At 38.8% G+C, this 15414-nt stretch overlaps 2 protein-coding genes across 2 annotated transcripts in view; both read right to left on the bottom strand.

The window, feature by feature from the left end:
- Positions 1-3190, bottom strand: part of vps35l (VPS35 endosomal protein sorting factor like) — a 154495-nt gene extending 151305 nt beyond the window's left edge. Inside the window, exon 1 of the mRNA XM_043712168.1 lies at positions 3120-3190. Within this exon, the coding sequence (XP_043568103.1) occupies positions 3120-3136 (17 nt within the window). The 5' untranslated portion in view covers positions 3137-3190. The remainder of the gene's footprint in view (positions 1-3119) is intronic.
- Positions 3191-4865: 1675 nt separating this feature from the next.
- The window catches only part of LOC122560371 (centriolar coiled-coil protein of 110 kDa-like), a 17257-nt gene continuing 6708 nt past the window's right edge, over positions 4866-15414 (bottom strand). The window contains exons 5-6 of the mRNA XM_043711007.1: positions 11109-11188; positions 4866-5610 (exon numbers count right to left, since the gene is read on the bottom strand). Of these exons, the coding sequence (XP_043566942.1) occupies positions 5558-5610; positions 11109-11188 (133 nt within the window). The 3' untranslated portion in view covers positions 4866-5557. The remainder of the gene's footprint in view (positions 5611-11108; positions 11189-15414) is intronic.

Here is a 15414-nt window from a genome sequence, read left to right as displayed (position 1 = left end):
CACCAGGTCCAACGGGCAATACAGAAGGTAGACAGTACATTGGCCTGCATTGTGAGAAGATTAGCATACAAGAACAAGGATATCTCACTGCAATTACATTGGGCAATGCTGAGGTCACAACTGGAATATTGTGTGAAATTTCAGTCTCCTCATAGAATTTTTATAAGTTCCTAAACAGGATTAGACAGGTTAGATGAAGGATGGATATTCCTAACTGCGTGGGGATACAGAACCAGTGGCTACAGTTTAAGGATAAAGAGCAAACCATGTAGGACTGAAAACAGTGGAAATTTCTTCACCCAGAGAGTGACAAATCTGTGCAATTTATTACCACAGAAAGGGGTTGAAGTATGGTTTAAAGGACGAGGTACATATAGTTCAAGGCCAAAGGAATTAAGGAACAAGCTGGGGATTGGTGGGGGGTAGAGGAGGGTGAAAATTAGGGTATTGAGCATGTATATACTGATTGGTGGGCAGGTTCAAGGGGTCGAATGGCCTCCTCCTATTTTCTACATTTCTATGTTATAACAAATTGAACAACCGATGCTGGAAATCTAAAACAAAATTAGAATTTGCCAGAGAAACTCAGCAGGTCTGGCAGTATCTGTGGAGAGAAAAACAGAGTTCATGTTTCAAGTCCAGCAACGCTGCTTCAGTTCTGAATTTTTTTTGTTTTATTTTGTTTGACATATTTTATTAACTTGTCTTCTAGCTTGCTCATGGTCACTAAAATGTCCTTGTCACATTTGCTTGTATTCCTGGGTTGTCCTTATTAAACAATGCCCTGTCTTGCCTTCTGTAATAACTCAGGAACCCTGACAGGGAAGGAACATTGCTCATTGTTGAACACTAAAATAGAATCACTACCCATGGTATACATAAGCTAGGCCCAGGCCAGGACAGACCCATCCCAGAGGCTTTTTTAAAAATATCGAGAGATTCTCTTAACCTCGGTCCACTTTCTTGCATTTCCTAATTAACCTGTTCAAAGATGTTATCTCACACCTCTGCTGCAGGTGGGACGTAATCCAGTCCTCCTGATTCAGAGGCAGGGACATTACCATTGGACTAAATGAGCCTGTAGGTCCACTTTTTTTTAAAAAAATATCACCCTCAACCAAATCACTGTTGACTTTTTTGTTGTTTTAATCTATTAACCACCACTAGTAAATCGTATTGCTAACTAGAAATTTACATGCACAGCCTATTATAAGCAAATCAAATTGTTCAGAGATGTTAATACATATCTCTGAACTCGGTGTGACTTGAACTAGGCCTCTTGGCTCAGAGGTAGGAACAACAGCAATGCCCCACAAAAGTCATTTGTGTCGGTTTTAAAGTTACTTTAGTCTACTTGTTCAACACACTGTGACACAAACTCCAGAGCAGGTGGGACATGAACCTAGATCTAACTCAAAGATAGGGTTACTACCACCGCACCACAAGAGTCTGCACTGGAGCAGGCAGGACTTGAATTCAGGCCTCCTAGCTCACAAGTAGGAACACATGAACTGCACCACAAGAATCCATTGTCTGTTCTGTTTGTTCCCAAAGTCATGAAAAGATTTATTTCAACCAGTTTGTGAACTTTTTCCAGGGGCATATTTACTCCAAAGCTCACTGTTTGCGCTCAGTGTATTTTCTTGGCTTCCAACTTTATGCTTCATGGACTCAACTTTTTGCTCCTCATCTTCTGCACTCATTCAGCTTTTATATTTTCCAGTGGCCTTACCATACTCTAATTATAATAGTCAAAAGCTATCCGTTCACTACCCCCCCCCCCCTCCTGATAACATTAGCTTAAAATGTAAACAAAAAATGTTGCAGTCAACATTTAAAATTAACCATGAAATTCAGTGAATGACAATAAACTTCTTTCATGTCACGAGTTTTAATGGCTTTTATTAACGCACCCATTGTTATGTCATCACTTGAACACGAGCAAAATTAATCCATTTCAAGATCAACTTGGTAATTTTGGGAAAATTTGATGCCAACATAACAAGACTTTGGGTTCTTGCTGTACCACCATGAATATGTAACAATGAAATATGGCAAAGGTGGCAATGACAGGGTTATTTTGCCATTTTCCTTATTCAGAGAGAGGTTTTACAAAGGCACTGTCTGCTTCATTATATGATAGCTAGATTCAGTACCTATAGGGAGGGCCTCAACCGGGACCTCAGGTTCATGTAACATTACAGGTGACCACCACTGCACTATACGCGCGCACACACACACACAGATACTCCTACACACATGGACACATATATACACAGACACCCACACACACCCTTACGGACACACACACACCCACACGCACCCCCTCACAGACTTAAAACACTCTGCACTCTCTACACACACACACACTTTCTCACACTCACAACCCCCAACCCAGACAGATACACACACACACAGACCGACAAAGACCTACATGCACACATATTTTGTGGGGTGAATTTGTACTTGCAGGGTTACATTGTACTTTGCTCAAAAACTGCATGAATCCATGTAAAACTCATTATCTCACTTTTTAGATTAGAATCAATCTAAACATCATGGCATAGACAGAGAACACAGGGGGCTAACACCTTCAACATATTGTCCAGCTATCACCATTGTTAACAGCTAACCTGAGAATGTAACTTTTAAAAAAAAAAGGTTTTGTGATTTACACATGAAAGAAGTGAAACTATCACTGTATTCTAACAGATGAAAGGCTTAACAGAAAATCAATTTTTCAATGTATAATTTCAGTTACATCACACTGCAAATTTTTGCTATAAATTGTCTTATGATCGAGCCCTCCACAACCACCTGATGAAGGAGCGTCGCTCCGAAAACTAGTGCTTCCAATTAAACCTGTTGGACTATAGCCTGGTGTTGTGTGATTTTTAACTTTGCTTCATTATAATGTGGTTTAGCTCAATGGGACCAAAGGACACTGCCCTAAGAATAGCGCTGCCAGCTTTTGCAGTAATTTTATCTCTAAGCAAAAATTGCGCAGGGCAAATAGATATGAATTAATGGTGTGCTGTTCACAGACAGGCCCAGGCCCACTCTGGGAATAGCGACGGCGGCCAATCTTTCAAAAACAAACACAAGCAGCCACCTCTTACCACAACACAGCAGCCATCTTCCCAGTCACGTGCCACTACTCACGCACTCTGACCTATGAGCCCATTGGCGGGGCGGGGCGCGCCATTTTTTAGCCCATTGAAGCTCCGCCCTATCACGTCACCGTGACGTAACGCGCTTGGTGTCAGGGTCACGTACTGAGCAAGCGCAGTCTGAGTGGGAGGCGGAACAGCCAAGGTGGATGGCTCCTTTGTTCAATGTCCGTCTGTGAGACCTGTTATAACTGTCACTGACTGCACTATCTCACAAAGGGGGCCACCCCTGCAGTCAGGGGCGGGTTTGTAGGCCGGAGTCTGCTAAAGGACGCCTGCCATTTATGTGGTATAAATATTACTTGCTACTTGTCAACCTGCATATTGTCCAGACATTTGCATTTGAACATGGACTGTTTCAGTATCTGAAGAGTCACAAATGAACCTGAACATTGTGTAATCATTAGTGAACTCCCCACTTCTGACCTTATAATGGAGGGAAGGTCATTGATGAGGCAGCTAACAGTCCTGATGAAAGGCTTATGCATGAAACGTCAACTCTCCTGCTCCTCGGATGCCCGCCTGAGCTGCTGTATTTTGTTCCTGCCCCAGACTTTTTGACTCCGACTCTCCAGTATCTGTAATCCTCCCGCACACACCCTCTCACAGACTTCAACCCCTTTATACTCACACAGACTCTCAACTCCCCCAACACACACACACACACACACACACACACTTAAGTTTGTGGGGTGCATTTGAACTTGCAGAATTACATTTTACTTTGCTCAAAAACTGCATGAATCCATGTAAGATTCTGTAAATCTTTTTTAGATTAGAATCAGTCTGACCATTATGGCACAGGGAACGAACACCTTAAGTACATTATCTGGGCCGACATGACACCAATTTTTAAAGTTCACTTGAGAATGTAACTTTTAAAAACCGTTTTGCAATTTACATTATGAAAGAACTGAAACCAACATGGTCATTCTAAAAGATGAGAGACTTAAACAACCCAGGTCTTTTTCAATACATAATTTCAGTTACATCACACTGTAAACATTTGTTATAAATTCTGTGTCTTACAATCTTATTCTCCCACCTGATGAAGGAGCAGCGCTCCAAAAGCTAGTGCTTCCAATTAAACCTGTTGAACTATAACCCGTTGTTGTGTGATTTTTAACTTTGTACACCCCAGTCCAACACCGGCGTCTCCAAATCATGACATTTACTCAAAGTTTTAACACAGTATCTAACATAAGGCAATGGGAATGTGAAATTCAGAATAAAAATACATCAGCATGAACCTATTGAATGGTAGAGCAGGTTCAAGGGGCCAATACATACATATTAAAAGCAAAAGTAGTGTATGTGTGCATCAACAACATAACAATAAATCCTGACATTTGTTACAGGGAACAGCTGATATCAGATGCCAACTGCAGGTCGTTTGGCTATAACGTGCATTTTGTCAATGCAAATTTGCTGTAAAACACGAACCTTTAAAACGTGTTGGCTATAGCACAATTGCATTGCAACACTAAGTGTTATTTGTATTGCGCAATTCTTCTATAGCATGGGGTCACACAGGAATGCAACTATCGCGCTATAGAAGAAATGACTGTTACATCAATACCCAAACAGAATTGGATCAAATCAGTTGAGAGACATTATTGAATATTTATCAAAAATATTTAGTTACCATTTGAATACAGACGATCAGACATTTTCAATAATTCAAATAATGTTTGAATGGTTTATTTTGCAAGATGTACAACATAAATACATAACTGGAACATTATAAAAATAAATATTGGCACAAAATGTAACAAATGCAAAATGATTTATATAACCAAGAAGTTAGCATTTGCACTGTAAAAAGGGTTGAACTGAAGGCCTTTTAATGGTTAAGGCAGAAAAGTATAATGTTTAAGAAACTAAAATATCAAAAAAACTGAAAAGATGCAGCATGCTTTGACAATTTAAGATGTAGTTAGTACAAGCATTTTATTTGCACATATTACTGGTAAGATTTAAACATACTAATACGTTCCATGAGGGAAAACATACATAGTGCCTCTGTAAAAGCAGTTTTACACACTGAGTCGAGAATTGAGAATCATTTTGCAACACAGCCAACAGTACCGAATATGAAATATATGTTGGATATGAATTGTTACTTGATTTTTTTTTTTAATAACAGTGCCTTCTCAAGTACATAAAGACTTTATAAATCAGTGCAGGAAGAAAATAAAACTAGATTACTCAGCTGTTAGCAATCTTACTTTGATGAGTTTCTCAATGTATTTTTCCACTTTGTAAGTTTTAGAGTTGTTAATCATAATTGAACAAGACACAAGCAGTGATTTTAATTGAAAAGGCTGTTCAATTCATAAAGGTGAAGCAGCTATGTAGCATTGTTCATCCGATTGAATGCTGCTTCCTCAGAGTGTCGTAACGCTTGATTTTGTTTTCAGCACTCTTCCTGGGCATGCTCCTTTTAAAAATGACAAAAATGTTAAAAAATTAAATTAACTTCTGAAACTATTTTGATCAAATTGAGAGAAAGAAAAAATATCCAGTAGGAGCTAGAGATAAGCAAACTAACTATTTTCACAATACTTTTAAGGGACAGGACTCAAAGTGTTAATTACATTCTGTACTATGTTCAGCAAAGCTATCATACATGAAAAAAACAAAACAAAGGAAAGCTCTAGGGGCTAGAATAATTTGCATTTTTTTCTGTATTAATGATTTTTAAAAAAATATTAGAAACATTTCCTGAAAACTAAACTGATTCCCAACTTTTACACATTTTGCAATTTTTTAGAAAAAATGTTGATTACCAGTCCACGACAGAATACTGTTGTAAATTTGATCTTGCAAAATAGTATTTCTATTCTTTAATTTCACAGCAAGGATAGATCATCACTCTAATTGGCACATGATTCCTTAATTTTGGCCTGCATATGAAATTCAGAGGCATTTTAGGCAGCGAACGGTGTAGTTCCATTGTGATTTTACAATGTTATGACCACAGAACACAACCCTGAAGTTCTATGGACATTTTTAGACCTTAATTCAAATTTCTTTTTTAAAAAGGGATGGCTACAAAGACAAAAATGACTGCAGGTATAAATTCAGTGTATGTCTAGCAAACATTCTGTGTGAGGCCAATGGGAACTAACATCTCAAAAGTGTCAAAGGGTGAGACAATGGTATAAGGGTATTATCACTGTACTATTTATTCCGAGAACTAGTGTAATGTTCTGGGGAGTGTTGTATGGTGCCGGAAAAGCACAGCACAGCAGGCAGCACCCAAGGAACAGGAGAATCGACATTTTGGGCAAAATTCCTTCATCAGGAATTCTGACCTGCTGTGTTTTTCCAGCATCACACTCTTGACTCTGATCTCCAGCATCTGCAGTCCTCACTTTCGCCCAATGTTCTGGGGACCCAGATTTGAATCCCATGATGGCAGATTGTGGAATTTGAATTCAATGAGAATCTGGAATAATAATGACAATCATGAAACTATTACTGATTGTCTTAAAAATGCATAGGTTCACTCAATGTTTAGGTAAGGAAACTGCTTTCCTTACTAGGCCTACACTAAATCCAGACTCACAGCAATGGTGAATGACTCATAACCACCCTCTGAGGAGTTAGGGATGGGAAATAAATGCTGAGCTAGCCAGCAATGCCCATGTTCTGAGAATAAATAAAACAAAAAACAGACTGGACTGTGATCTCTTGTGACAACAAAATCAAAGAGGGGCGGACAAGCTCCTACTCAGTAGAAAAACAAATTTTGCAGATTACATCCCAAATTGCAGACACATTATCTTTTTCCCTTTGAAAAATATACAAGGACAGGTAAAAAGCCAGTTTCAACTCTACTGAAATGGACTTGAAGGACAAAGTGACTGAACACAGGTGTGCCAACCTATGTTCAGTCATCAGTGTCCTGTGAAGGTTGAAGAACTATCCCCTAGTTACCCCTGTAATGCAGGTGATTACGGTCTCTCATTCAGTACTGCAAACCAATTTTTTAAAAAAGGAATGAGGACAAATAAAATTCACTTGGCCACAAAACCACAAAACAAATACTGTTCAACTACTAATATTGTAGATATTGGTAACTTCAATTGCAACAATCATTATGTTCAACTGTTTGCTCTTCAAGAATAGTTCAAAGACTGATCCATTTCTCTGTTTTATTACTTATTTTATTAGACTGAAATCTTATTGCTGATCTCTGTGCTTTCTACTATTTCTTCTCACTTATAGTAATTAATAAACATATTTTGTTAATTCAAGAAATCCTGATTAAATTAGCTTTTATTATTTGGGTCGAGGAGATAGATATCTACAAGGAGAGGGGTCCTTTCTAAATTAATTTTGCTGCAACCAACTGAGGGGATGCGTGAATGAAGAAGGGGAGCTGTTCATCCCTCCTCACCTGGGAGCTTAACAGCTTACGATATCCTGTCTGGAACTGGAACTAATTGTAGACCCTCACTTATGGTCAGATTGTACCAGCTTGACTAATTTTCCATATTAAAAATAAGAATAACCCTTTATCCACAGTAAGTTGATAGCGAAAAAAATAAATTAATGTTGCAAGCATTATATACTCAAATATGTGCAGCAGCTAAATAACAATAATATGCAGGCCTGCAGCAGCTAAATAACAATAATATGCAGGCCTGCAGCACTCCACTGGCTGAGGTGTTCTGACTTTCTTTTTGTGCAGTTCACTTCAAGATCACTACGTGATTATAATATATTCACTGTGTGCCAACTGTGAGATTTAAAAACACTGAATGGTCAAAGCTGACGTAGGGTGACTTAAGCCAGTATTCAAATGAAAGCTATATTATATTTGGCAAGATAGCACAGAAGTTAACAATTTATTTAGAGTTATAGAGATGTACAGCACAGAAATGGATCTTTCAGTCCAATTCATCCATGCCAACCAGATATCCTAACCAAATCTAAGTTCCATTTGCCAGCATTTGACCCAAATCCCCCTAAAACCTTTCTATTCACGTACCCATCCAGATGCCTTTTAAATGTTGTAATTGTACCAACCTCCACCACTTCCTCTGGCAGCTCATTCCATACACATGCCACCCTTTGTGTGAAAAAGTTGCCCCTTAGGTCCCTTTCAAATTTTTCCCTTCTCACCCTATTCCCTCTAGTTCCAGACTGCCCCACCACAGGGAGAAGACATTGTCTATTTGCCCTATCTATACCCCTCATGATTTTATAAACCTGTATAAGGTCACCCCTCAGCCTCTGAAGCTCCAGGGAAAACAGCTCAATGCTATTCAACCTCTCCCTATAGCTTAAACCCTCCAACCCTGGCATCATCCTTGTTAACATACGAGGAATGGCTGAGGATCCTGAGATTGTATTCATTGGAGTTTAGAAGATTAAGGGGAGATCTAATAGAAACTTACAAGATAATACATGGCTCGGAAAGGGTGGACACTAGGAAATTGTTTCCATTAGGCGAGGAGACTAGGACCCGTGGACACAGCCTTAGAATTAGAGGGGATAAATTCAGAACAGAAATGCGGAGACATTTTTTCAGCCAGAGAGTGGTGGGCCTGTGGAATTCATTGCCGCAGAGTGCAGTGGAGGCCGGGACGCTAAATGTCTTCAAGGCAGAGATTGATAAATTCTTGATGTCACAAGGAATTAAGGGCCATGGGGAGAATGCGGGTAAGTGGAGTTGAAATGCCCATCAGCCATGATTGAATGGCGGAGTGGACTCGATGGGCCGAATGGCCTTACTTCCACTCCTATGTCTTATGGTCTTAAATCTTTTCTGAACCCTTTCAAGTTTCACAATGTCCTTCCAACAGGAGGGAGACCAGAAGGGTTTTTTTGACTAGTTTGATTACATGTACAATTGAATAGACCATACCCTCGCTTTCCTTAAAAATGGTAGTATAGTTGTAATAGTGCAGAGGCAAGTGATCTCAAAACCAAAAGCGGCTGAGTGGCCCACCACAGGTATTTCATATAATACTAACAGAAAACGATACAATTTGTCTCACTTTTCCATTGTCAGAATGGATAACTCTATTGTTTCATAACAGTTGAAACAAAATGCCAGAAAATAAATAAAACCAATACTTTTATTTAGAGTCACAGAGTCATAGAGATGTACAGCACAGAAACAGACCCTTCGGTCCAACTCGTCCATGCCAAACAGATATCCCAACCCAATCTAGTCCCACCTGCCAGCACCTGGCCCACATCCCTCCAAACCCTTCCTATTCATAGACCTATCCAGATGCTTTTTAAATGTTGCAATCATACTAGCCTCCCCCAATTCCCATGACAGCTCATTCCATACATGCACCACCCTTTGCATGAAAATGTTGCCCCTTAGGTTCTTTTTTATATCTTTCCCCTCTCACCCTAAACCTATGCCCTCTAGTTCTGGACTCCCCCACCCCAGGGAAAAGACCTTGTCTACTTATCCAAGCCATGCCTCGCATGAGTTTGTAAACTTCTTATAAGCTCACCCCTCAGCCTCCATGCTCCAGGGAAAACAGCCCCAGCCGATTTAACCTCTCCCTATAACTCAAATCCTCCAACCCTGGCAACATCCTCCTAAATCTTTTCTGAACCCTTTTAAAAAAGTTATTAGCATGGAGTTTCTACATTTCAATGAAATCCAAGGAAACTCTTACCCGTTTTGTCAAATTGGGGTCCATAGGTTTATAATTGTTAAGTTTTTACAATTTGAATAGCTTGCTTATCTCCCGCAATCAGGAATTGCACTGTACATAGAGCACCTTAGAATTAAAGTAGCTCCTACTGGGATTTTGAAAATACTGGAATTCTAGGTGGTGTTAATGCACAATAGTATATTTTTAAAAGGCAAAGAGAACACTCAGAAAATCAACAGATCCTGTTTAACAAAATGCCACAATGGAAATATTAATAAGATTAACACAAAATCCTGAGGTGTAGTAATAACGGAATATGTTTGATCAGTCAGATGCCTACATTAGTATTTTCAATTTCTTATAACCTATGCTAACTAACCAAAATAAAATAAAAAATAAGGTAATTTACTGGCCTTGAAGAGAGTGTGCTAAGCAGTGAGATTGAAAGAAATAGGAAAAGAAAACAAAAAGATGCAAGGAAGTACAAAGGCAACTGGAAAGAGTGAGAAAAAAAAATTGATAATGAATACACAGATCAGATATGATAGAAACCAGGTATATCCCCCAGTTTCAATACTTCTCAGGCTACTCATGTTAGCAGAATTTGGATGGGCATATGAATAGGAAGGGTGTGGAGGGATATGGGCTGGGTGTTGGCAGGTGGGACTAGATTGGGTTGAGATAACTGGTCGGCATGGACGGGTTGGATCGAAGGGTCTGTTTGCGTGCTGTACATCTCTATGACTCTAATTAACGGCATTCCATCATTCAGCTGAGGCTGTTGTATATCACAACAACTTACATTTATACAGCGTCTTTAATGTAATCAAACACCCCAAGGCACTTTTAGAGCTCTGTTTTAAAGCAGAATTTGATATCAATCTACATAAAGGTGATATTAGGACTCAAAGAGATAGATTTTTGGGGGAATCTGAAATGATGAAAGATAGTCAGAGGCTGAGGATGGAATTCCAAGATAGGACCAAACATGAAGACAGAGCCACCATTGGTACAGGAATGAAAATCAGGGGTACTCAAGAGTCCAGAATTAGATAACAATATCTTGGAGGATTCTGGGGCTAGACAAGGTTCTAAGCAGAGAGTGGAGGGATTTGCAAACATAGAACGAGAGAAAAAAAGGCATTAAAATTCCAAACAAGTAGCAAGGAAGACAAATTATGTAAACATTGCAGAAAGGTGTAAGAAAACAAGACACAAAATAACTAACTCAACCTGAATAGAACAAATAAAAAATATACAAGAAATAGAAAACAGATGATGGATGTGAACAAACTCAGCAACACACCTGGAACAGCTTTCTTACGAAATCTGCTTTCTGGGTACCTTTGTCTATACTGTTCAACACCCTTCCTGGAAGTCTGGATTCTGATCAATTAAAAAAATATGAGTGGACACTACAAATGCATTTTAATTTCTCAACCAAAACACCAGATATTTAATGGATTTTAAATATAACTGAAATGATCGTTCTCTTATCATTATGCAAAATTCTTTGGGATTAAAAACAGATAAAGAGCAATAGGAAACAATCGTGCTGAGAAAATTGTTACGACAAACACAAAATAGTGGCAGTTCCAAGTAATACTTTAATATGCAGTTGTAGTTTTCAAAATGTAATGACCATGCAATAACTGTGTTAAAGGAGCCAGAGTCAGGGCATAAATACTGTGAAATATATACAGTGAATACTCCTATATACTGTGAAAGCCCAAGTAACAAGACTGTTTTTGAGACACATCAGGCTGTCTTTGCGGAGGAGCCAGAGTAATTAGAACATGATAGTTTCATAACTTATCCCATCATTTTTGGTAGAACTTGAACGGTAAGTTCAAAAGAATAATTAGAAGTGACACAAAGGTCAAATGTCTCAAGTTCTCAACTGCAACTCATTTTGTGACAACAAAACAGCTGCATCACCTTCAAAGAAAATACAAAGAATCTGCAAGTCAAACCGGCCTTCAGATACAAGAGTAGCAAAGCAAACATTACAGAGGAAGAATTTTACCAGTCACGAACATTGGAGGAAAATATTTGCAACCACATAAAAATGGAAAAAAAAATCAGTGGCATTTAAAGTTTTTTTAAAAAATTCGCTCATAGGATGAGGGTGTCACTGGGTAGGCCAGCATTTATTGCCCATCCCAGAGGGCACTTAAAAGTCAATCATATTTCTGTGCATCTGGAGTCACATATAGTCCTGCTCAGTTAAGGATGGCAGTAACCTTCCCTCAAGGATATCAGTGAACCAGATGGGTTTTTCCAACAATTGACTACATTTATTGAAAACTAAATATACTTTTAGAATTTTGAAATGCTTTGCATCAACAAAAGCAACTATTACCAATTTTCTGAGAAAGCAAAGTACATTAAAGGTCTGACCACAGGATTAAATCTCAACCACATGCCATTCGGATATTGTCCTCGTAATTTCCAATTTGGCTAGTTTCATATGTACAGCATTGTTCCAAACCTCAATAGATTATTAGGCAATATCAAAAGAAAACATTTCTCACCTATTCTTAAGGAATGGTTTGATATTTTTCAATAATTATGACATGCTACAGTTCTCTAAAATTAGAACATACCACTAAAATAATTTATGACAACTATGATGAAAATACAAAGTAGTGATTGAGGCATTTATTCAATACTTTCAGTTAAATATAATTTATCTTAAAATATTCAATATCCATTATTATTATCCTTACCCTTTTAAACAAACTGATAAAATATTTCAAGTAATTTTCATTATTCTGTGCAGAATGATTATTCACTTATTTTGAAACTAGGATGCCGAATGTCTTCCAATAAATGGCTGTAAAATCCACTCTTTCATGATCTTTAGATCTGGGAGAGGATTTCAGGAGTGATCATAAAGGCAGCAGCAGACCTAGTTGCATTTCTAATAGTAATAAAATTGCCACATTATTTGAGTGGACTTAAATGATGCACTTTGAATTATTATAATGACTTAACACAATGAAGTCTTTCAGTTTCTTCTGAAGCTTGGACCACTATACACACATGTAGAAAAGTAACAAAAGTTTCCACTTTTATACATCGGCCAAAGGCATAGATATCAAAGATCCATGTTTTAGAGGAGGAGGGATAGACAGAGGTTCAGAGAGGACACTTCAAACCTTGGGGCTTAAATTACAAACCTTTAGCTACCAATGGGAAAAGGAGAAAGTGATGGAAATGGTCACAGTTGAAGGATCAGTGTATTTTTGGACTGTGTATTAGGATTAGACATATCAAGGAATAAAACCCTGGGTAAAAATTTGATTCTTTACAGGTGGTAATAGCCTAGTGGTTCTGGGGATCCAGCTTCAAATCCTGCCACAGCAGATGGTGGAGTTTGGATTCAATTTTAAAAATTCTGGAATTAGGAATCTACTAATGTCCATGAAACCATTGCCAATTGTTGGAAAAACTCTTCTGGCTCATTAATCTCCTTCAGGGAAGGAGGTCCAGACCTGGAATTATCTTGCCATCACCTCTTCACCTGTATATTCTGTACCTCTGCACTTCCCACCATTTTACCTGACAAAGGGGCAGTACTCTGAAAACTTATGATTTTAAATAAATCCTACTGGACTATAACCTTGTGTGGTGTGACTTATGATGTGGTTCAAAGTGACATTTTCAATTTCTACACTTGAGCAGCTATCAAATTCTTTTCAAACAAAGGAAAAGTTGGAGATAAAAGATAAATGCTTGTAGGGTTTAAAATAGAACCAAACATAAGAACATCTTGTACATAAATTTTGAAAATAAACTATAATTCAAATTTCTGCAAGAACTACCTCATTATCTTAAATAAGTGGCAATTTTGCAAACACTCCCTATACAAATAAAACTTGTTTCTTGGTTTAATAAGTAATTTTTTTGATTTAAACTTCAAGGTTAATGAAAGAAAATGAATCTGTAATTGAAGCACCTTAAAGTCTATTGCATTTAAAAGACTGGAGCCAAGTTGCTTTAAGGAGTTACCCATGTTTGTTTAATACATCTGTTGCTGTGCTGGACATCTCTATAACTCTATAACATCAGAACCGAGGAAAAAAAAAACATTTGTTTTGTGATTTAGCAAAGTTAGCTGAAAAATGGTGAACTTTGAAAGACTAGAAAACACTACCTCAGAGCAAACTACATTATCATAAAGATTCACAATGCTGAAATGGCTCTCTGGTGACAGTCTCTAGAAATTTTCTTGGAGAATCTTATCATGGTGAGCTGGTAAAATGGCCTGGTCACAGAAGACACAGAGCAGCGGTGAAAGGGAGTTTTTCAGATTGGCGATCTGTGACCGGTGGTCTGCAGGAATCAGTGTTGGGACGCCTGTTGTTTGTAATGTATATAAATGATTTGGAGGAGAATGTAGGTGGTCTGATTAGTAAGTTTGCAGACAACAAAAAGACTAAGGAAGCTGCAGATAGTGAGGAGGATTGTCAGAGGATACTGCAGAATTATGGATAGGCTGGAGACTTGGGCAGAAAAAGGTAGATTGAGTTTAATCCAGACAAATTTGAGGTGATGCAATTAGTGAGATCTAATGCAGGAGGAAAGTACACAATACATGGCAGAACCCTCAGTAGCAGACAGAGGGATCTAGGCATACAGACCCACAATTCTCTCAAAGTGGATGAGGTGGAAAAGGTGGCAATATATTATGCTTAAATCGGGGCATGGAGTACAAAAATTGGCAAGTCATTTTGCTGTTACATAGAACTTCACTGAGCTGGAAATTTTTGTTGCAAACGTTTCGTCCCCTGTCTAGGTGACATCCTCAGTGTTTGGGAGCCTCCTGTGAAGCGCTTCTGTGGTGTTTTCTCCGGCATTTATAGTGGCCTGTCCCTGCCGCTTCCGGTTGTCAGTTTCAGCAGTCCGCTGTAGTGGCCGGTATATTGGGTCCAGGTCGATGTGTTTGTTGATGGAGTTTGTGGATGAGTGCCATGCTTCTAGGAATTCCCTGGCTGTTCTTTGTTTTGCTTGCCCTATAATGCCCTACAAACTCCATCAACAAACACATAGACCTGGACCCAATATACCGGCCACTACAGCGGACAGCTGAAACTGACAACCGGAAGCGGCAAGGACAGGCCACTATAAATGCTGGAGGAAACACCACAGAAGCGCTTCACAGGAGGCTCCCAAGCACTGGGGATGTCACCTAGACAGGGGACGAAATGTTTGCAACAAAAATTTCCAGCTCGGCGAACAGAACCACAGCAACGAGCACCCGAGCTACAAATCTTCACCCAAACGTTGAATAGAACTTCAGTTAGGTCATATTTGGACTTGTTGTACAGTTCTAGTCACCACACTACAACGATGATGTGGAGACTTTGGAGAGAGTACACAAACAGTTTATCAGGATGTCGTCTGGTTGACAGGGCATTAGCTATGAAGACAGCTTGGACAAACATGGTGTGTTTTCACTTGAATGTTGAAGGATGAATGGTGACCTGATAGAAATTTACAAAATTACGAGAGGGAAGGGTAGAATGGATAATTGGGGTATATTTCCCCCAGAAGAGAAATGTCATTTACTAAGGGGGGGGGGGGGGGGGGAGGGAGAGCATAGATTT

This window comes from Chiloscyllium plagiosum, chromosome 21 (genome assembly GCF_004010195.1).
Source record: "Chiloscyllium plagiosum isolate BGI_BamShark_2017 chromosome 21, ASM401019v2, whole genome shotgun sequence".
NCBI classification, from domain to species: Eukaryota; Metazoa; Chordata; class Chondrichthyes; order Orectolobiformes; family Hemiscylliidae; genus Chiloscyllium; species Chiloscyllium plagiosum.
Note: the sequence above shows the minus strand (reverse complement) of the source record. Positions and strands in the feature narration are given on the sequence as shown.